We start from the raw sequence: 24,042 nt of genomic DNA, 5'->3' as shown, positions 1-24,042 counted from the left end.
AATGTGTGTTATGTAGTTAAAAAAAAAAAAAAAACAGCAGTCAGTCATGCAGTCTTGATAAGGATGAGTTTATTTTTTTTAGGTTTTGGCACATAGGAAACATTGAGTGATCACCAGGTTTATTTGTGTTCATTATCTCAGGGGTAAAAAGGCTTTTACGTTTTTTTTTTGGGTGAGTTCTTTCAATAAGATTATTCCGGTTTTATTTCTATAAATATTTATAATTTTCAATATAAAAATCAGAGTTCTCTCTTTCAAGATAAAAACATTTCAAATCCAACTTTAAACAGATTTTCAAACAAATCTGAAATAATTCAATCTAATTTTCTATGTAAGTCATACAAACATAGAGATTTATAAAAAAGGACATAGTGTAGCTGTAGTTCATACAAACGGGCTAATGGAAACAACAAAACAACATAAACAACAACAGGATGGCACACCAAAGGGTCACATCAGAGCACTTTTTAAACCAAATACAAACACTGAAAAGAAATCTATCCATGTTTCTGACCGAGCTTAGCTCTGTTCTCCTGTGATATTCAATGAGTTTGCCTCCTCATGTTGAGTTGAGTATCAGTAGTTTGTTTGCCAGTGTTGGCATCAGGGAGAGCTAGTTAAAGGGATAGTCCTTTTGTTTTTAGTCACTTTTTTAAGTGTAGTTGTTTGAGGCTTTGGGATCAGATGTACAAACCACTGATATATTGTAGATCTTAATCTTTTTACATCTCTTTTTGAGTTATTTTGAAACACCTCAGTCTGAACATGTTGGCACGGTGATGTGTGTTGAGTTTATCTCATCCCAGTCTTCCATATAAGGCCCATGGGTTGTGTCTGTATGCATTAAAGAAGACACACTTCAGTTCAGCTCTACTTTTTTCTGATTGAAGGTTTTGGAATTAAAGAAAGTGGGTAAAACAGCTGCATTCAGTGGAGTCAGGGAACCCTGGATGGTGTGTGATACAGACTGTAGATGTAGGTGGGCCGACGGAGGAACATGAATGTGCTGCATCCTACAGCACAGAAGCAGTCCAGCTGTCTGACAGCAAAGTTAATATTTTCAAAACGTGGTGTTGAGTTACACAAAGCTGTTTTTGTGTTTGTTTGGAGTTTGTAGAGCTGAGCCTGTCTGCAGACGGCGTTAGCATAGCTTCTGTATTGATTCTCTGTTGGTGTCTCAGTGAAGGGGCTGAGCTGACCTGGTTCTCCTTGGAAAAAATATTGATTAGTGCCTCATGCACACTGACTTTAAAAAACACAGACTATCCCTTTAACTGTGTCCGGGAAACTATCAGCAGCTCCTTCTTCTCCTCCTTCGCTATCATCGACCGTCAGGGTCAAACAGTTCAACTGATGTCATAACCCAGGTTTTACATACACAGTTCCCTGTTGTTTGGTTACCGTACGACCAAACAAATCAATCTTTTGTTATTTCCCCATCATGCCTTCAGAAATAGTAATTGGATTTTATTCTACAGAGAAGGTACCACAAATCGAATCACTGTCCATGCCTTCACAGGTTAGTGAGTAGTGATAGTTTAGAAGAGAATACAGTTTGTTTAAACAGACGGTGATTCAAAGTGAAGGGAGTCCAGACTCTGACACAGACACGTCAAAAAGAGGGAGGGAAGGTGAAAAAGGATGGAATTATTATGATTTATAAAACACTACTGATACACGCAGCTCATCCGTGACATTGTGACCTCTGATGGGTGGAGGGAATACCAGCATCTCTCTTCAGGCTCACCTGTCATTGGGTGGGATATGTTAGGCAGCAGGTGAACATCTTGTGCTTGAAGTTCGTGTGTCGAAGCAGGAGAAATGGGTGAGTTTGAGGACTGATTTTGGTTGTATTAACAGATAAAGATGGGACTGAACAGTGCAACGTTACCTCACACCGAGCAGAGGAGGTCACAATGGTACGGCTGAGCGGCCATCAGTGGTTCAACCTCACACTTCCTGTGCGTGTGCAACTTTCTGTCAGCAACAGTCAGAGGGTGTTTTACTGATATCAGTGTGAGAGTCACAATCCAGTCTGCTGAACCACTGAGACCAGTAAAATTAGTACAAAACAGACACACAAACTCACACACACACACACACACACACACACACACACATACAGCCCCTTTGCTGACCCGACCTGCTCAGTCAGGATCTTCACGTTTCAGTAAAAACACATCAACAGTGGACTGCAGATGTTCTGGTCTCTCTGGTCCATTTCCAGGTCCAGGTTTTGGTCCAGGTCCTGGCTCTGGTCATCTTTCTGGATGTCTGTGTTAATGCAGGTTGGGATACTTCACACAGAATCTGTTGAATGCATCATATATGGCCTGCCTGCAAACACAACACAGAAAAACCCACTGAAACACCACACACGGAGTCTGAAGACAGAAACAGAAATTAGCCACGTATACATGAACCCAAATATTCCGCTTGCATTCAGTTTATTTGCTCAAACAGAAAGAATTTAACCTTTGTATACACCTCATTCTGAAAGAAAAGTGCCAACCTGAATGGACATTTAATCAGTTTCACAGGGGTGGAATATTCCTTTCCCCAAACCGATTGAGGTATCATGTATCCACTCAAACGGAAAGTTGTCAGGGTGCGTTCTTTCAGCGCATGCTCAGATATGATGTAAGACGCAACTAGAGACGTTCCTCAACTTTAAAAATGGCAGCGAGCCGTCAGCACTGGACTGCTGCGGAAAGTTTTTTTTTTGATCCAAACTTTGAAAGAAATGAACATAATTTCAAGACTGGACGGACGACAAACTCCCAATACAGAGTATTGCAACAGTATGATAAACAAACTGTCGTCCTTCAGCTTTGATAAATCTCGTGATGTTTACGTTTTTCTGCGCATGCCCCATTGACTACTCTGATTACAGCGGTGCATGTAGACCAGAGATTGGAATATTCCTTTCCATGTATACTAGTGCTTTCTGAAAAGTCATTTGAAAAGATTCCATTCGGAAAGACGAAAAACTCCTCATGTAACCGTGGCTACTGACACACATCGTCTAAGTCCTGGTGTACCTGAAGACGTTCTGTTTGAACAGGTATGCACTGATATGTCCTCCGTTCAGGTAGCGGACCTCACAGCCAGGCCAGATCTCCTGCAGACTGAGGACCCCTGTGCGAGGGATGTAGGCGTCCTCTTTGGCCTGAACCACAATGATCAGACTTGTGTCCACTGGAACTGAGAAGGACAGAGGACATTTGACATTAACACAACATTCAGCTCATCAGTGTGTCTCATGTGAGACTCTGAAGCTCCACAGTCTGAAATCTACAAACAGCAGCTCCTGCTCCTCTGTCACACGTTAACTCATCGGCTGCCAGAGCATTTTGACCCATCCGTCAAGACCTACAGAGTATCATGATCTATGACTACGTAAACACCCAAACTACTAAGAGAAGAGGAGACGCTCTTCTTTCATGTCTCTGGTCCTGTTTTTGATCCAAAAACAGTATTCTCAAGTTGGTTGGCCTATGTTGTCTGTTGTGTCCCTCTTATTTATTTATGTGATTGTTTCCAGTTGAGAAATGTTGGAACTTAAAGTCTTCACTGTCTGTCATCCACAAGATATATTCTTGATGTCTCTTTCAAAAGGTAGTCTTGAAATGTGGAAAAAAATGACTCTTTGATATGCGGCTCCTGCAACGAGGAACCTGTTGCAGGAGCCGCTGGGCTCGAAGGAGCAGGGGCCTATATCATGAAGCAGGATTAATGTCTTAGCTAGGTAACTTCAGGGTTAACCCTGGTTTATCGATAGCAGGAAGCTGGTTCATTTCTTATTGGGATGGATCACCACGGTGACTTACTCTGAACAGCTGACCTGCTCTGGAGCAGAGTAAGTTGGTGGTTGAATCTGATCCTATAAAATGCTCCTCTCACTGGCCAATCAGCTTCTCCGAAACAATGAACTGTCCTTTTCTTTTGTACCCAGAAGACAGAGGCACACAACGTGTATAACAAGCATTGAGACGTGAGAGGTTGTTCCGGTACCTTTCTGACCCACTGCATCTACCCGATGACACGCTTTATGAGAGGTACTGGTTCTCGCAGCCCGGACTTATCTACGTCCACAGGAGCAGGACACTGACTGTCCCAAAGGTATCAAACTAGGAAGGGATAATCAAAGAAATCAAATATCATTTTATACAGCCTCTTTCATACTAATGCAAAGTGCTTATCAAAACAAAAAAAGATGTAATGCTGAAACAGCAGAATATTCTATCATGTTATTCCTAAACTTCATACATTGTCTTTGAGGGGTTTCTTTGTTTAAAGGGGACAGTGTATTTCAGTGCAGCTGATTTGTGAATTGTTCATTTGGGTCTGACGTCACCTCGGTATTTTGACATGATTCCATTATGGGGACAACTTGAAGCTCAATTGTTGATGATGTTATGACATGAAACAGACCAACTTACCAGAAGCAACAATGTGTTTGTGCTTAATTTTTATACAAATTATTATTTTCTAAATACATTTTTATATAAAAATTATTTACCCCATGCTCTTTTTATTCCAGAGGGATTACATCTGGAGAATGAGATGATAATTGTGATACACACAATTCATCTGTACAGTATATTGTTTAGATTCATGAGTGTGATCAGTGTCAGATTGAGTCATTGATCAGTCTGCTATGTGTTTCCTCGCATTTTGCCTGTGATTGGCAGCTGCCACGGTGTTTCCTTTTTTGTTACTCGGGCTCTTTCCTCTTCATATTCAATCATGATCAGACGTTGTTCCTCACAGGAAAAATAGGACGCTCTGTCACTCTGCTTCTCTGTGTTTGTTGCGCTCACGATTACGATTGGTCAGCTGTCTCTGAGCCCTCCCTTCATACGTGTGCGTTCACGGCTCTTGATGAGACAAACCTGGGTTGAGTTACCGTGTTGATAACTTGCATGGTGCTATTGACTATCCTGATTGCTGCTGTTGGGATTAGTCCACAATGGATAGATGTGAGTTACCCATAGTAAGTTAATCGCGCTTCGTGCTATAGGCCCTAGGTCTCTTTATATCTTTTTGAAAGAAGACTAAAAATGTTGGAAGTTGCATGTTACACTAGACTGATATGAGCTTAGTGCACCCACACTAGTTTACAAGCCTGATTTTGATGGTCACACTCCATCAGACGCCTGAAAAACATAATAGATGTTTACAGACGCAGTCAATGGCAGACAATAAGTTAAGAACTGTCCATCAGACAGGGCTGGAATCAGGGCTTTGTCTGCCCACACACTAAGACCCTGATTCACTCAAGGAGTGTGCAGCTTTTTGCCTCTACACCAGTTCAAAGGAGCCAATAAGAGATCCTCTAATGCTCCTCAAACAGCACTGCAGGTCAACCAGTGTCTCTGTGCACCAGTGTTTCTTATGCAAACATTTTCCAGAGATCAAAACAACAGGTCACCTCTGGATGATCTGAAAATAGTTGATCTGTTCATAAAGTCTGTTCATATTACTCTGACATCACTGATACCATAATAACCAGGAGTTAAATCAGTCTGCAGCTGTCTGGGGATTAGCGCCTGAACATACCAGCTGTGACTTTATACACCACAAAAGTTTTTTTTTTTTTTTTTTAATCTGAACAAATTGCTGCTTGCTAGCTAGTGAGCTCAATTCAAAATTGGAGATTTGTTTGACATTTGTCATGAGAGGTTCAGCAGATAAATGGTAAGGCCTTCCCCTCTTCATCCAGCTCATCATGCAGGTTTTGTGGCGCACCACGCAGCACTGGAGCTGCTGAGAGCTCAGTCACAATCAGCTGTAAAACCTGAGGACACCCCACAGAGCTGCAGGACTCTGTGGCTGTTTTTGGGCTTGAATATCATCGGAGCAGTTTGCTTTGTGGGAAAATGAGGCACAGCTCTTGTTGCTATTAGCACTATACACTTCATCCACTCATTGCTAACAGCACCAAACTCTAAGGAGCAGTCTGAAGGTACTGACCACCTCCTGATCATACATCACTTGTGTTTCATTACCAGAGAAGTTGGCCATGTGGGTGCACTCATCCATCACCCCCTTCATGAAGCTGATCGACTCTCTGTGTAAAGAAGGACGACAGCCTCTGTCTGAATCTGTTTTCTTAATCTGCAGAGGGTTGGCATGAATACTTCTGAAAAGAAAAAGTTATAGATTAAAACGTCTTAAAGTGAATCATCGGCTCTGTGACAGGAGCAACATTTGAACAAAAAGGCAACGCCTGAGCCTGTGGGATTATGAGAGGAACATCAAAAACTTGTGTCAACAATAACTCGCACTAACTTCTTTGTGGAGTCCACTCTGGTCCCACTAGAGGAGAAGAACTGGTCTACGTGGTCTCCATTAAACAGCAGGCCCCGTCCAGCTTTCTGCCCTGCTGACACCCCGCTCTCAGAAAGACCCAGCAGACCCTCCAGAGAACCCGGATCTTTTAAGAAGTCATGACCCATCTTAAAGGAGTCAGCCTGGACGACAGCATACAGAGAGAAGAACAGAGATATTATCTTCTCACAAGGATGTCGTAGCAAGAACAATATACACTCACATGTCAGAAAATGTTGTAACAGCTTCAATAAAACACATCAATGCCTCAAATAAACAAACATGAAGTGAACAGTTAAAGACTGTGGATAAGACTGGTGAGCTTTCACCCAGCTCTCACCCAACCTTCACCCAGGCTGTGTGAAATTTTTGTATTTGGAGATTTGTATTACTCTTTATCTCTCACTTGTTAGCCATCGACACCAAACTTGTTATTGTTGCATTTTGTGGTGTTTTTACTTTTTTGTTACTGTGTGTATCTAGAGATCCTACGTGTAACCATTGTCGCATTGTTTACACACAAGATCAGCTTCTAGCAGCCTGTAGCATGTCAATGCTGACCAATGCTAGGCCCAGTGTTTCCTCCAAGCTGAGGAAAATGAGGTGGAGACGACGTGCTGGTGCTGCCCTTCCATCCATCGTTTTGGGGAATGCTAGATCCATTTCACGACGAGCTAACTGTGCTAACCCAGCACTAGAGGGAAAACCAGAAGGCAGAGTAGCATCATGCTATTCACAGAAAAATGGCAGATGAGGCTAACACCGAACGCCATTACGGAAAGATTTCACCTTCTGTGATGGCCAAGCTGTAGTCTCCGACAGACATTTTCTTTTCTAATTGACACTTTTTAAATTATTCGATTTATATATTCTTGGAAGTTTTCCACTATATTCACTTTCTTATTTGCTGCTGTGAATTTTCCTTTGGGGATTAATGAAGTACATGGTATTCTATTCTTATCACTGACACATGGTGAGTCAAACTGTGATTAAAGCTGCCCTCTGCCTTTAGACCAGTGCTCACACTCAGAGAAGAAGATGGTGATGATGATGATGATGATGATGATAATGATGATGATGATGATGATGATAAACTCACCCCACAGTACTCCAGCAGGTCAATAATCTCTTCTTCATACACTGAGTTCACAGCGTACTGCTTCTCTAGCTCTGTCCAGTTCACTGCTCTACTGAGCACACCCTAAAACACACACACACACACACACACACACACACACACACACACACACACACACACACACACACACACACACACACACACACACACACACACACACACACACACACAGGTTTTATGGCTGCTGCATGATCATAAAATCAGCCCTGACTTTGTATTGACAACAGGACCTCATTAACCATGAGTGTGTGTGTGTTACCGTAGTGAAGACGCTGGATGCGGTGGACCAGGACAGGCAGGGCACTAGAGGGATCGGCTTCGGCCAGTTAGTCACAGCCAGAGATGCCATCTGCACACACGTGATGGATATATGTGATTCAGTAACTACGTCTGTTTGACAGATACATGAAACATGAAACATATGAACTTAACAGTTCATTTTTTACAGCAGCTACTGAGAGACTGACATTTAATTTACTCTGGATTCACTTGTTTTCATCTTAATTTTCATCATTTTGGCCTTCAGCTTAAAAAAAGACAAAAACAAACCACCAGAAAGTTGGAAAATAATTTATCTAGAGCTTTATTTAGAGATGGAAAAAAGGTTTTGCATATCTACTGCCATGGACAAGAGCTGAGGAGAGGAGTGAGGTGATCATGAGGTGATAATATGGAGCTTTTTGTCTCAAAGCTCTTAAGTTCCATCCTTCCCTCCACCACTTGCGCCTTAGTCCCTCCCACCAAAGATGATGGAGAGATGCGAGGAAATGAAGAGAGGAAAGAGGATGGAGGAGATTTGTTTTTAGAGCTATGGGACCTCCCCTCCTCCTCCTTCGAAGCGTCACATGAAGCGACTTGTTTCAGTGATGACGGCATCAGCTGATCACCTCTGGATCATCTGTCAGTCAGCTCTAACAGCTGTTTGTGTGTCTGCACATGTGCGCTATGATAACTCTGATCAAACATAAACAGTAACAGAGCTTTGTCTGTTCCTTTAACCTGTTTAACAAACACGTTACCATGAAGAAAACCTGCTCTCTGTTTATTCTGTGTGCTGTCACTTTAAAAAAGTAAAATGCGTAATCGTTAGATTATTTATGGATTATTTAGCCCTTATCTAGAGCACATCTGATCGTGAACTTTAAAACTTGTTAATATAAACCAGTTTATTGTGTCTCAGGAAGATATTTATCAGTCAGTTTTTTGTATTAATCCTCTGTTATACTGATTTGATGATGGTTGTGTTCAGTGTTTTGTGCTTTAAACTCACAACAAACACTTTAGTACCAGATTTATGATCAGTTTCTGAACGATCCTCTGTGCCTGTTTTAAGCTCTTATCTTCTCTCATTAAACTCTGTTGTGTTTGTGAAGTTTCATGTAGAGAAGTCTGAGCCGCTGCAGCATCCAATCAGAGAGTGAAATTCCATATGGGGGCGTGTCTGTCAGTGAAAAGACTTCCTCAGAGCCAGCTCTCGTGTTTCCTCGATCATAGTTCCTCTGATCAGTCTCCTCCATCCTCTCTCCTCTCTCCTCTGAGCACAATTATCACTTTGGGACAGTCTTCAAAATGGCGACTTAGAAAGTGCTTGCGGTGCCGTGGAGGAGAGAGGAGGCATCAGATTATCACTTTGAGACGTACCCAAAGAAGCTGGCTGCTCACAGTGCTGTATTTACATCAACAGGGAGAACCTCAGCCTGGAGTTGACCGTCAAGAAAAACCTCACCTCAGGACCTCACAAGGAGTGGACTGAGTCTGGAGTCAGTGCATCAAGAGCCACCACAGAAAGAAGGATCAAAGAGTTTAACTACAACTGTCTCATTCCTCAGGTCAGACCAGAACCAGAGACCACGTCAGAAGAGTCTTCCCTGGACTAAGGAGACAAAGAACTAGACTGCTGCCCAGTGGTCCAAAGTCCTCTTTTCAGATGAATGTCAGTTTTCATTACATCAGTGAAACAAGGGCCAAGAGTCTGGAGGAAGAGTGTAAAGGCTCGGAACTAAAGCTGCTTGAAGTCCAGAGGAAAGTCTCCACACTCACTGATGGTTGGGGAGCCATGTCGTCTATTGTTGGTCCACTGGATTTTCTGAAGTCCAGACTCCAGAGCCACCACATATGTTTACCAGGACATTTAAGAGTACTTCATGCTTCATCTGCTGATGAGCTTTATGGAGATGATGGTTTCATTTTCCAGCAGGACTTGGCTCCTGCCCATAGCGCCAAAAGAACCAAAACCTGGTTAAAGACCCTGATGTTACTGAGCTTGGACCTGAACCCCAGAGAGGATCTATAAAGTATGATCAAGAGGAAGATGAGAGACTCCAGAAACACAGACCAGCAGAAGGCTGCTATCAGACCAACCTGAGCTCCATCAGACCTGAGCAGAGCCACAGGCTGATCTCCTCCATGACACAGCACACTGAGGCAGGAGTTCATGCAGTAGCTGGAGATTTCTGTATTTTAAATCATTTTTAAGATTGATCTCATGAAATATTCTAATAATCTAAAAAATACATATACATTTCTTTTAAAAATCCAGTTTATTTTATTTTTAATGAATCTTGTGGAGATGTGTGTGTGAGAGTGTTAGTTATAAAAGTGGTCATAAGTAATAGACTCACATATCCACCCATGGAGATCCCGGTCATTCCCAGGGGCCAGTATCCTTCTCTCTGCAGCCAGCGCAGCAGCACAGTGGACTCCAGGATCAGAGCGCCCCCCATCACAAACAGGTCAGACACGTTCTTCAGACTGGATCTCCTGAACATTCAAACACACACACACACACACACAAATTACACACACACACTCCTATTGTTTACACTCTCTGACACCATCCATTCTTGAGAGCTTCTTTAATGTTTTCATTTTTCAAAGCTCACTTGTCCTTGTACAAAACAGATTCAGAGGACAGTTAAGAAGGAGGTCTGGAAAGGGGGCGGGAAGATGGTTAAGAAGAAAGTCAGGAGGAAAGTTAAGAGAAAGGTTAGAATGAAGGTTTTTAAAAAGGTTTGGAAGACGATTTGGAAGAAGGTGTGGAAAAAGGTGAAGGAACTTGGAGGATGGTGTGATTTGAGGATGGTATGAAGCTGTGTAGAATGGTGAGGAGTAAGTTCAGGAAGGTGGACTTACAGCTGGTCTTTGGGTTTTCGGTATCCATGTGAACATTGGTTAAGAAACACAGCACAGACCAGGAGATGGAAAAAATAAACAAAGCTCTATCACATCTGAGTCCCTCTTAAACATGGGGCATCTCTTTGTTCAGTGTTTGATTTTCTCTTCAGTTTGTGGTTGTTGGTGATGGGTACTCGCCCTGAACATGACATAAAGGATATAATAAGGATTCTCCAGAAGCAGTGAGGCCATCCCTGCTTCTTTAATCATCGGCCGAGCCATCAGGGTCCTCCTCCGCCAGAAAAACTACACACACACATACACACACACACACACACACACACACACACACACACACACACACACACACACACACACACACACACACACACACACACACACACACACACACACACACACACACACACACACACACACACACACACACACAGTCAGAGGGACCAGAATGGACGGAGAGGAATGAGCCCATGTTGCAATGACCATGATGGTCAGGTCATGTTCATGTAAAGTTTCTTACGTGGTCTCCAGTCCCTGCTAGCTGGATGCATACTGGTCTGTGTTTCTTCCACCTCTTGGGAACTATGAACTGGAACCTGAAACACCAAACACACCTGAGTCACAGACAGGTTTCTAATAGGCCCCCTTCAGGTCAGAGGTGATGTGGGTTTTTTATACATCATATGAGATTTTGTCCAACTAGTATCTGTTTTTGGGATTCACAAAACTCAAATCAACAGGTGATTTGCTCTTCAAGACTCCACTGGAGCTGGTTTTAATAGACCCTGGAAATGTGCCTAGCTCTTACCCACTTTAGTGGATTTGTACCTGGCTTTCACAGACTCTGGAGGTAGGATTCCAGGGACCAGGTGTTCCAGGGGAGAGATCAGGAACCCGTCATGGATGTGACAGTCAGTATGCTCCTCTGTCTGCACAAAGACACACAGAGGTTCACCACAGGAAATGGATAAAGATAAAATCAATGCTCAAACCCACTCATAGAGAGCAGTGAAGAAGGAACAGGTGGAGAACCTTGTTGATGAAAACTGGATAATCCTCTGGCACCAGAACCTTGCACTTCTCTCTGTCTCCAATAGTCTTACGAAACTCAAATATTCTGTGTGACACAAACATCAGGTAAACATCAGGTTAACATCAGAGGTAGGCCTGTCACGATAATCAATAAATCAATTAACTGAATGATAAATAAAAATGTCCTCGGTAAGTTTGCCAGCCTCAATAAACTGACACGTGCATGCATGTTTGTTTTTCCTCCTCTCTTTCAACCAAAGAGGCTGAATGAGAAGATGGCTCACTACATCTATCTTTCCTAATATCAGGGTGCAAAGGTTCTATAGCGGATTTATAGCTGAGTGAGCATCTGTCAAAAATGCGATCTTTGGGGCGAAGACGGGGCTGCTCGCGCTGAAGCGAGCGTCCTGAGGGGTAAGGAGGAAACACACGCTAATATGAGTGATGGCACCAAAGATACGGTTCTTAAGCCGCCTGCCACAGTCCCAGTGTGGGAATATTTTGTTTTTTTATCAGAATGAACAAAGTGTGAGCTCACGAACACCAACAAGCTGATATGTCACATTTGTTTGAAAACAGTGGCGACGAAGAAGAAGAAGAGGAGGTGCAGCGGAGCCTTGTTCTTTAACAATCCGCTCTTACTGAGGCTTTTGGTCTGCAAAGTAAATAGAAATAAAAGCACCAAATGGTGGGCGCTCAAAGACAGCTACATTGCCAAAGAAATGCAGCCCTTCAATATGGTTGAAAGCCAGAAATGTTCAAAATGTTTGACAGACAGTACGGATTGACTGGGAAAAAGGACATGTTACAAACAATTCAGGAACTGTATAAACTCCCTTTTATTTAGGCTATAGTTTTTATTGTTGTTGTTTTTTTTTGGAGTTTCGTTTTTTCCTCAGAGACAGGGTCTATGTTTTATTGTTTTTGATTAGTATTAATTATTTTCATTGTCATTTATTTTTTCTAAAAGAGAGTTCATTTCATTTTCATTGTATTTTTTTCTCTTTCTTGTTTGTTAAATTTATTATATTTTTTGTTTAATTTATTTGATTTAAAAGATCCTGACCTTTTAATTACAGCTGAATACTCTTAAGAAATTAAAGTTTCTTGCTATATGGTGTACTCACTTTATTATCCCATTTATCACAATTACATCAATGAAAAAATTGAAAAAAAATCAAAGTAATATTGACAATAATACCGTTTATCAGCAACAATATATTGGAAAATTATTGTCTAGCAAAATTTGTTATTGTGACAGGCCTAATCAGAGGTGTGTACTACGAAGCTGGATTTTATTTTATCGAGGTAGCTTCAGGCTTCACCCAAGATTTTCTGTCCTACAATGCTGTTTATAAAGTGATAAAGTGAAACTGGGTCATCAGAGCACTGTCTGTTTGAATTGTCTGATAAATTAATGTTATGTAATCGCACAAATTTACACATTAACAGAGCCCGTAATTTTCTGCCAGTATTCCCTCCTGGATTTTTCTGCAGCAGCCATGTTGCTTAATTCCTGGATGATGTGTTTGAGTTCTCTGTATTTCTGAAGAATAACTGTCAGCTCCTCCGGGGTAAAGTAGACCGCTCTGCAGGGTTTCTCCATGTTTGTGATTGGTCAGAGGCTGAAAACTACACTTATTTATGTGAGCGTGCACTAATCAACAGTAGAAACTCTGGGTTCACATACTGAGTTATGATATCCAGCTTCATAGTACTGTTTATCAGGATTTTGAATGTCTTGCTAAGTCAACACAAGTAACAGAGAGACATCCTGGATGGGTTAATCCTGCTCTGTAGTACAGACCCCTTCACATCAGGTGTTAAATGTTATCCACTGGTCTGATACCTTTTCAAGTCTTCAGGCTTCCCCCATCCCCCGATGAAGAGTTTGGTGAGGAGTAGCCTTCTGTAGAAAATGTCCAATCTGCTCACACCCATGGACCAGCACCTGGCATCTACACACACAGACACACACACACACACACACACACACACACACATACACACACACACATATTAAAGACACAGTCAAGGTAAAACAGCTCAGTATACAGAAGCTCTAAACAGGTGGCTCCTTTAATGATTCCTGACAATTTTTCTTAGACTGACCAACTCTAAGGTCATGATTCGTGATCTCATGACATGTCTGTCTCTGTGACCCATGGACTTCTTCTCTGAATATCAGAGAGCCTGTGTTCAGATAAGAGCCCTCCACATATGTCTGCTAAATAAAAATTGTCCTCTCTTGATCGGTCATATCCCCAGAAGAGTCCTGACCACCAGTGTGTGCTGAGTCTTGGTTTCACTGTAAACAGTAGGTCACTGTGTCTTCAGCTGAAGGACACAGGGATTTCCATGGGATTACCAAGTGTTACGTTTGCTGAAATAACCTCATCATGATGGAGAATAATCAGAGTAAAGGACTTAAAGCGATATTTCAGCCTTTTATTTGTATGACTGTTGAATTTCATGTCACTAGTAGGAAGAAAACGCTGGGAGAAACAGTCAAGTTTTCTGACCAGAGCACTTGGTTCTGTTCAGGTGTACGCTCTTGTGATAATTTCTTTCAGCTCCTCACTCTGCAATCAGAAAGCCCATTCGTTTTTGCACTTTTTGCAGACAAATCACAGACATGCTTCTTCCACTGTGTTTGGGAGATCAACATAAACAATACTCAGAGCCAAGGCAATGCACTGAAATATTTAAAAGGGGATTTTAATTGAGCTTCATTTTGAGAAGAAGTTTCATCTGCAGCCTCAATGAGCTTAAATAATCAAATTTGTTTAACAGACAGTTTCTTTACAAATAAATCATTTTCCAGGTTTATAATACATAAATAATCAATCAATAGCAAGTTTTAATGTCAATGATGCTGAATTATCTAAATAAATGATGCCATAAACTGTCCAAATAAATGATTGATTTATTTGTACAGTTTTGCGTGTATGTCCAGTCCTGACAGTGGAGGCGCCTCACAGTGAAGGTCTGCATATCCCACAGATGCTCTGTTCTTATAAATGTCTAATGTGTCGTTCCGTTTGTGTCTTGTAATTTGCTGTTAGTTTGAAAAGAAAAAGATGCAGGGCTTGGTGTTTAACACGTTACTTACGATAAATGTGTTAAAATATGGCAAAAATCGCATTTTAATGCAGTTTGTTGTTGTACCCCTGACAACATAGAGCATTCTTCAATGTTAAAGTTCCTGACAAACCAAACATAGAGATCCACAAGGTGACGACCCCCAGTGTTGAACAGAATGGCGCAGACAGGTGAGACAGTGGAAAATTTGAGTATGAACACACAGTGTTGCTAACCTATTCCTTGAAAACAGATTTATTAGTTGAGCCTTACTGAACACTGCCTGCTACAAAATGCAATGATGTTCCTTAAACTGCAAAGTACATTGAAAATAAATTTGATTTTGAATCAATGAACCAACATAAGCTTATGTTGTTAAAGCGTATGTTGTTTCATTGATTCAGTGAACCATCAAAATCTATTTGAATTGAAAAATATTGATCCCTGATTAAGTTGCAATGAATTAATCACAAATCTGCTAATTTATATGATTATTGTTTAATCAAGTCCCTCAACTAAAAAAAGTCAAACTCCATCAGGTCTGTCCTCAGGAAGAAACAACTTTCCCACTGTTTGTTTGTTGGATGATGGTGGATCTGTCATTTCTGAGGCATCCAGGAAGTCAGGAAATCTAAATGTTGATTGTCTTTAGTGACTCAGCAGCATCAAGCAGGTTTGTTTTAGTGTAAATGTTTGATCCTGAACAGGTTGGTAGCTGCTCTTTGTGCAGATATCTCTGTTTAGAGAGGAATTACCAACAGAGTAGTTATGAGTATTTATCATTATGCTGCATTGTGTTCCTCCTGTTGCTGCTCTCCACACTTTTTTTCCTGCATACATTCAAGCCTGCCTATTGGTCGATACCACTTTAACTACTAACTCTTCTCAGACTACAACACAGACCCCTAAATACAGAGTGTGCACTTTGGGCTCTTGAGTTCACACAAAGGCAGACAAAGGGTCTCATGTCATTGAAATGTGACACTGAAACTATGACAGTGGCTCAGTGTAGCTCAGTGTGTGTGTGCATGTGTCTGTGTGTGTATTCATGCTAACTCAGCTGTCACAGCAGACCTGAACTTTGGACAGCAGGACTTTTCTTCATGAACTACCTTTAGGACCAGACTCAGGTGTTCGTGTAACACTCACCTCTGCTGCACGTGACTAACAGTAAGGTCAGTTTCGGTCTGAATGCAGAGTGATTGATGACATCATCTTCATACAATAACCCTAGATATAATGTGTTTTTGAGCTGTTGGGCTGTAACATGTATTCCATAAATTCAGGCTTTCCATGACACACTCTCATACACCTGGTGCACACACCTGGTACACACACCTGGCACACTCACACACTTACACAGTACCTCACTCAGACGTCTGGTCTCCTCTCTGGAGCTCTTCAGCCTGCTGGCTAACAGCTAACAGCTAACAGGTCTGTCCTCTCAAAGGGCGAATCATTCAACAGCAGGCAGCGGGTGACGTCACAACGGAATATTACCGGTCTCCTTCAAAATAAAAGCACACACCCAATCCAACCATCCGAATCCACTGATCGTATGAAAATAAAAGTATTTTAATTACTGCATAAAGGATAGGGATATATATTTAGGGATATACCGATACCAGTCCAGATATTGGTGTATTGGTGCATCAGTGCCCCTCAAAGCTGGATCAATGTATTGGTGGGAATGGGCTGATCCAGGCAACCAGCTCGATGCCTTTTTTTTTTTTTTTTCACCAGTGCTCTTGGCTACTTGATTTGGAATTTTAACCTCTAATGCACTTTCTTTTTTCTTTTTTTTTCATTGGCTGCATTACCAGTCTGTAGAGTATAAAAGTGTACAAATGAATAAAATGTATGTTCATTCTGAAGCATTTTTTGCTGGTAAACATTTAAATAATTTATTGTTTCATCAATATACACTTCAGTAACTCCATCTACTCATTTTTTGTCTGTCACCCAAAACATTACCAGTCTTATACCACAGTAGGGTGTGCAGATTGTTATTAAACACTGGTACCAGATCGGTATCTGTATCTGTATCAGAACCAGAAAAGTTGGATCAGTATATCCCTACATTTTTTCATGTACATATATATATATCTGTGGTTGGATCCAGTTTGGACTCACTGGAGGCTGTGGTGGAAAGGTATACACAGAAGAAAGTGAAGGCCATCATTCGTCACACTGATCACCCACTCCACACCATCCTGGACCAGAGAAAAAGCAGCAGTGGACGACTCACGTCTGTGCGCTGTAGGACGGAGAGATATAGAAGATCATTCCTCCCTGCAGCCACCAGAGTCTTCAACTCTTTAATATTTGGAAGATGAGCTACAAACACAATGAATTTCCCTTCTGGGATTAATAAAGTATTTTTTATCTTTATCTTTATCTTTAACTTTATATATATATATATATATATATATATATATATATATATATATATATATATATATATATATATATATATATATATATATATATATATATACATATATATATATATATATATATATATATATACATATATATATATATATATACACATATATATATATAAAATCCAAGGGTTCAGCTCCTTTTTCCAGCCTGTCCAGTGGGCATGTGTTTACATGGTGTGTTCCATAAAAACCTGAAAACTCTTTGTGTGGTTTCAGTTTACGCGGACTGTGTTTGTCTTTAGTTGTGACTTGGATTAAGATCAGAAGACATTTTACCACCAATTTATGCAGAAATCCAGGTAACTCTAAAGGTTCACATACTTTTTCTTGTAGCTCTAAAAATAATGCGTATTTATTATCACATTAAATACTGACTTTTTTCAGGTGATACGTAAATCACATTTAAATATTGTAAATGATACATTCTGTAAAACTAAGAGGTGACTCTGAAATGAAAACACTGCAGGTGTCTTTATTGACATTCATTTAAACATGGCAGCGCACAGACAGGAAATGACATCATCAAGTTACAACAGTGAAGTAGATGCAAATCGATAAATTGACAGGGTGTTAGCAACCTTCTGGACACAGTTCAAAAGAGTCCAGATCCTGGGCATTTTACATCTGATCCAGAACCAGGTGTTCTGGACCAGGTCCAGGTGGTCTAGATCAGCCCATGTTTTGTCGGTTTCCATACCCTCTGCGGTGAGAGTCCTTCCAGTCGTCCCAGTTCCTGGCCTTTGCTAAAGACTCCTCGTCATCATTTTCAACCTGTTTCTCTTTCTCTTCTTCTTCTCTTTCTTTGGCGTCAGAGTCCTCCTCCACGGCCACCCTGCGCGGGATCCCCTGATCCGGTAGGGCTCCACGTTTCCTGTGCTGATCATACCAGTCGTCCACGGTCATGGTGGGGAGGCTGGGGTAGCCAGCACCAAACACCTGAGCCTGACGTAAACCAAACAAAAAAAAATGACTGTTAGAGAAGCTAAATAAAACAAAAATATTACTACAATAACACAAAAGTTGAAACAATAAAATTTAATTACATTTTTATTCCTCCTGAACAAGGGTGTGCTTATTTTTCAGCATGAACACCTGTGTATTACAGGTGGTCAGGTTGAGCATCTTTGATAAACAGATATTTGGATGATGCATAAACTCCAGTCATTCGACAGATTCCTCTAAACAGTAACTTTAAAGTGCAATCTGAGTACGGTAACAATCCAAATATAAGACAACCCCCTTTTTCTAAGACAGGATTCTAGGAAGAAGGCTGTTTGATGAAAAAAATTATTCACATTCTTGTACATTTCTTTAATTTATATTATTACTTGTAATAGTTTACCAAAACCCCAATAAGACTATAGTTTGACCCTCATCACCTGCACGGCATCCTTGGTGAGGATGAAAGGTTTGATGGGAGCTCTTGGGGGCAGGTTCTGCTGCCTTGGGGCGTTCTGTTTCAGTCCTTCCATGTTCTTCAGGATCTCCTCCTCCTGCTCGATACTCTCAATCTCCTCCAGACTCACGCTGATCCACCTCTTCACGTTCAGCAGGTAGAACTCTCTGCTCACCTCGTCGTCAGCCTGCCCGCTCTCCACTGCTTTGCGGATGCCCGTCAGTCGAGCCTCGAGCTCCTTCTTCTGTCGATACCGCTCGATCTTAGCCTGCCTCTGTGTGGCCATGCCAACCAGGTCAGCTGTGCCGGACTGAGAGAGGAGGTCACATAAGAAGATGAGAAGATCACAAGAAATGTTCAAATTCACTCACAGGGAAATCTGCAAGGAAACTAAACTGCTTCAGATCAGTATTAAAGAGCTCACAATCAAATTTAGAGTCTAGAATTTGATTTTGACTATGTGGATTAATATTATATTTTGAATAAACCTAAACTTTGAGATTTAAATGTCAAATTTAAAAAAGCAACTCCCTCAATTATCTAAAACTCTGGAAACACCTGCAGTATCAGACAGCATCTAATAATGAGTTACATCCTCTGTATCAAACATCAGATTGGGATGTAATTGTTGATTTATCTAATATTTATGGCAGTGAAGTGTATGCAGTGATTCAGTTTTGTATTCATAATTGTGGGCTTGATAGTTGGTGATTTTTTTTAAACTGAGGACTTTCTAAGTGATCTTGAAATAGTCTCACTTTTATGAGATTATCAGCTCCAAAATAGATTATTTCTATTATCTGATGACTGCTTACCTACTTAATGCTGACAAACTGTTAAGACCAAGTGTTTAGATTTGACTTAAGTTCCGCTTACCTCACCTTCATCCCTAAATGTATGAGTGGGTCAGTGTTCTGGTATCATTTGTGGAGTAAAACTTGTCTGTTTTACTTGGAATTATCTGCGTGATCTATAAACACAGTTTTTGTTTTATTTCTATTAGGGATGCACGATATTATCGGCACAATATTGGTATCGGCTGATAAAAGCTTAAAAACACGTTTCTCGGTATCGGCAGATATGAAAATTTCTGCCGATATGCACAGCCGATAAGGTGCTATTCAGTTAGGATTATCATTATTATCCATCTGAAAAATAAAATGTAGCACTTCATTTATTTTCACTGCAGAGCTCTGTGTCTGTCACCAGGTTGTTACAGTAGCTCTAAAATAATCAGATGCAACTTGGTTATTTTTGAAAATGCATTGTACTTTTAAAGTTCATGTGATCTAAAGAAATTATTTTTCTGTATTTCAATACTGAATGTCTTGAGTTTGAAAAAATAATACATTTCTTATTTATGGTATAATTAAATGCTTTTTGTCTTGTTTTATGTGTGTTTCTTAAACAAATAAGACCGTCACAATAAGAGTAACATATAAATGCCAGTACACGATAGACTTAGCTTTCTTTACAGTGAAAAAAACAAACTTGTGATTATCGGTATCGGCCAAAAGGGGTTTCGATATATCGGCATATCGGATATCGGCAAAAATCCAATATCGTGCATCCCTAATTTCTATCTTTCTCCCTGTCCACATGGTTTTTATCATCTATGTTACCTGGGGCTACGATAAACACAAAATCATTAATGGTACGATGATATTATCATAAATTCAAAAAATTAATATTTTCTTCAGAACTGTCCCTAATGCTACTTAACAAAGCTGTTTGTTAAGCTGTAGGTGTGGCGGCTCTTAAAAGCTCTAATGTTGGCAGATATAGATGTGTGAAAACTATCACAGCTCTCATATTGGCAGCTATAGATGTGTGGTTAAAGGGTTAATGTTAGCAGCTATAGATGTTTAGTTACTCTCAAGGCTTTAATGATGGCAGCTATAGATGTGTGGTTACTCTTGAAGCTCTAAAGACTGCGGCTATAGATGTGTGTTTAGAGTTCCTAATGTTGGAAGCTATAGATATGCGGTTACTATCAAAGCTCTTATGTTAGCAGCTATGGGTGTGTGTTGACTATAAGATTGTCAGCAGACATAGATGTGTGTTAACTATAACAGCTCTAATGTTGGAACCTATAGATGTGTGTGTGTGTGTTAACCATAACAGCTCTAATGCCAGTAGCCACAGATGAGTGTTAACTGTTACAGCTCTAACGATGGCACATACAGATGTTTGATAACTCTTACAGCTCAAATGTTAGCATTTAAAGATGTCAGTGCGCTTAGGGGAATGAGTGTCACACTTGTTATATGTTGTTGTGTATTTTCACCTTAGCTGCAGCCAGTCCGTGGGGGGACTCTTCCTCTGTACCTGGACGGTCCCTCCTCCTGGGCATCTCGAACTGGGTCACTTGGTAGTCCTTACACCTGGTCAGGAAGTCCATGAAGTGGTCTCTGGCGGCTCGGACGTTGCTCAGTCTCTGATCCCGGTTGGTGATCTTCAGGGTGAGGGCCCCTCGCAGGGCGGGCAGCAGGAGGTACTTCAGGTCCGTCGTGGACACCTCTTCCAGGTCCTCGTTCCGACTGAACAGGTCCAACTGCTCCACCATCTGGGCCGCGTCCTGCAGCTGACTCAGGCCGGTTCGGACCCGGAGCTGGACGCTGCTGGACCCGGGGGGTTCCGCACAGTCCTCCAGCTCCTCGTAGGTCTTCCAGCCCCGATCCAACAGCTCGCTGAGTTTGGGTGGATCGGACTGGACCGAGTCTCTGCTGGGCTCACTTTCCGCCATCTTTCAGTCACTTCAGGGCTGCTGCGTCTTCTTCGTTTGTGTTTTGATTTTATTTTGTCATGTTTTCATGCAGTGCCCCCAGCGGTCAGCTATGGAGCAGCATCCTGTGGCCACAGTACGATGATAGTTTTTATGGATTTATTGTTTTAGCCTTTTTCACATAACTGAGCAAATCTGAAAGCTCGTTTCCGACAGCTAAATTAAAGGGGAAAAGTCAAAACATAAATATACATAATAGACATCATTAATGTGAGATAATATCTCACTACTATGACTTAGTATGTTTATGATATGAGGTAAAAAAAATATTTTGTTTTATTTAGCTATTTATTTATTTGTTCATCAATTTATTTTCACTTTTCTTGTCAAATTATAGCTTTTCCTTTTTTGTTGGAAGACAATTCCAAAGTAAACACCCGCACACCAACTTGCAGAAAGAATAGATAATTTTCTTACTACACAGTTTGGTACTAGACTAAAAACGTTGTTTCATAAAAAAAAAGATTTATTCTTTCTGAAGGTTGGACGGTGTATGGGTGTTTACTCTGGAATTGTTTTACAGGATACCTGACCCTCCAATGCAGTTGTCCTGAAAAAAGATGTGCTGGAAATTTTTCCCTTTTTTTGCTGGAGAAAACAGGCTGTATGTACAGGCTTTCAGAGATTTCAGCTACCAAAAATTTGGGCTTTCAGACTTTTATTCATTAGTCAAAAAGTTCAAAAAATAAAAAAAGATAAATAAAACAAAAAAGACTTGTTTTCATCCTGTAGGTGGCCATTGGATGCTATTTCACGGCGGACCGCTGGGGGCACTGACTGGAAACATAGGACAAAAAATTAAAAACTAATGAAGAAGACTCAGCCTATTATTTATTATTCCTTTTTCTTTTTTTCTTCTTTTTTTAACTTTCAAAAACAGGCTTCCATTCATCTGCCAGAATAAAAGAAAATGTTTTTAAAAATGCCTGGGGTCTCATTATTATGGCTGAGCAATTTAGTATTTTGTTTTTCACAACTTTGCATCTTGACATTTCAGTTATCAGAATGCAAAGATATTTCCAGACAGAGAATTTTCATATGAATCAATCATTGGTGAAGATACAGGGACAAACAGTATGGTTTGTTGAATGCCTAACTGATGGGTAGGTATTCAGAATTTTCATCATAATCGTAATCATCTGACAGTTTGTGGTATTTGATTTTTTGACAGACATAACTTTGATCATCACACACAGTTTAGTGCAGGGGTCTGCAACCTTTACTTTCAAAAGAGCCATTTTGCCTCAGCTCACCTGGATGAAAAACGTTTGAGAGCCCCAAAACACACTTCAACTTCACAATAAAGAAACGAAATGCATAACATTCTAAACTAAGTAAAAATCTAGTAAAAAAAAAAAAAAAAAGAAATTTCATTTGAATTAATAAATCAATTTGAAACATTTCTTAAAGAATAAAATAAAAAGATGTGAAAAAAAAACTTGCAAAAATTTTTGAAATTTAAAAAAAAAATGCTGAACCTAAATAATGTTATTTTAATTTAATTTTCAAAATAATTGCAAAATAAATTTCAAAAATTTGCTAAATAAGTTTACAAAATGTATTTTACATAACAACATAAAAATTGCGGAATCCCCCCTTTTTCTAAATTTGAAAAAAATGTAAAAAATTGAAATTCCAAAAAATTTCCCAAAATTTCAAAAAGAAAAAAAAAATCACAAAACAGGTTAAATCTTTTTTGCAGGTTATACATATTTAGTACGATAAAATGTTAAACTGTGATTATTTTTAATGTCTGTGTTGTTCATTAATACCATCTTTTATAAATATCACAAAGAAATCTCTATTAATAATATTTTTAAAGCTACAAGGAGCCACTGCAAAGGAGTCAAATAGCCTCATGAGGCTCCAGAGCCGCAGGTTGCAGACCCCTGGTTTAGTGGATAAAGGTCATCACAGACACGCCACATTGAGCTAAACTCTCAAACTTGCTGAGTCACTCACAAATGAATTAATAATGACTTTGATATTGTCTTTTTACCCATACTGAAATAAAAGCAGACACTTGGATAAAACAGGTTAAGGCACTTTAATATCTGAAATAACCAGATTTATCTTCAGGTACAAACTGATTTAAAAAACATTTTAAAGCACTCTGTTTCACATAGTTAATTATTTTTCTTCCTCTGATGAATAAGTTCATACCTGCCGTCACACTGTTCTAAAGGTATCATACAGGACAAAACCAAAAATATGAACATTGGTTTTATAATACGGGACAAATCAACTTTAACTGCAGCTTGCAGAAGAAATATACTTACAAAATTAAGATAAAGCTATCCAAACACAGCTCATTTAGGGAAATGTTTTAACATAACTTTAAATTTTCATTAAATTTTTTGCTTTTTATGACCTCATCTGTGTTTTACTAATGGTTGTGACAGAACCATGTGTCTGTTAATCTCAAATAGATTTATGTTCATTCATTATGTCATACATAAGGTTTCCAATCACCCCCCATATCTTTTCACCGTTAGTCCATACTATTTGTTATAAACCCTGAGAGAAAGAAGGAGAAACAGAAAGAGTGTAAGTCAGATTATTTGTTCTGAATCCACCAATCAGGAGCCTTTATCCACAACATCAATTCAAAGAGGGTCAGGTCTAAGTCTGACTGATAGGGGGGGCGTGTTTGACTGACAGCCCGCCGTCAGATCTGACAGACGTTTGATGAGTCTTT

The 24,042-nt window shown here is 40.2% G+C and overlaps 3 protein-coding genes across 3 annotated transcripts in view; all 3 read right to left on the bottom strand.

The window, feature by feature from the left end:
* Positions 1 to 1,253: 1,253 nt before the first annotated feature.
* Positions 1,254 to 16,213, bottom strand: abhd18 (abhydrolase domain containing 18). Its single transcript, XM_074674730.1, has 14 exons — positions 16,083 to 16,213; positions 13,485 to 13,593; positions 11,636 to 11,720; positions 11,432 to 11,532; positions 11,124 to 11,199; positions 10,807 to 10,891; positions 10,604 to 10,631; positions 10,093 to 10,231; positions 7,731 to 7,820; positions 7,433 to 7,534; positions 6,295 to 6,476; positions 6,012 to 6,145; positions 3,042 to 3,204; positions 1,254 to 2,337 (listed from the first exon to the last, which is right to left on the bottom strand). Exons 2-14 carry the CDS (start codon positions 13,574 to 13,576, stop codon positions 2,280 to 2,282), a joined length of 1,335 nt encoding a protein of 444 aa, XP_074530831.1. The 5' UTR covers positions 13,577 to 13,593; positions 16,083 to 16,213; the 3' UTR covers positions 1,254 to 2,279.
* A 1,401-nt stretch (positions 16,214 to 17,614) lies between these two features.
* Positions 17,615 to 21,350, bottom strand: igbp1 (immunoglobulin (CD79A) binding protein 1). Its single transcript, XM_074674329.1, has 3 exons — positions 20,847 to 21,350; positions 18,543 to 18,869; positions 17,615 to 18,105 (listed from the first exon to the last, which is right to left on the bottom strand). The coding sequence occupies exons 1-3, from the start codon at positions 21,303 to 21,305 to the stop codon at positions 17,833 to 17,835; spliced, it is 1,059 nt and encodes a 352-aa protein (XP_074530430.1). The 5' UTR covers positions 21,306 to 21,350; the 3' UTR covers positions 17,615 to 17,832.
* Positions 21,351 to 23,389: 2,039 nt separating this feature from the next.
* The window catches only part of magt1 (magnesium transporter 1), a 10,141-nt gene continuing 9,488 nt past the window's right edge, over positions 23,390 to 24,042 (bottom strand). The window contains exon 10 of the mRNA XM_074673875.1: positions 23,390 to 24,042. This exon is cut by the window's right edge and continues 214 nt beyond it. The gene's annotated coding sequence lies outside the window, so the exon portion shown is untranslated.

The sequence above is a fragment of the Halichoeres trimaculatus genome, unplaced genomic scaffold (assembly GCF_033239565.1).
Source record: "Halichoeres trimaculatus isolate MK-OKI-2021-1 unplaced genomic scaffold, fHalTri1.1 fHalTri1_scaffold_7, whole genome shotgun sequence".
Taxonomy (NCBI): domain Eukaryota; kingdom Metazoa; phylum Chordata; class Actinopteri; order Labriformes; family Labridae; genus Halichoeres; species Halichoeres trimaculatus.
This window is presented reverse-complemented; position numbering and strand designations above follow the sequence as displayed.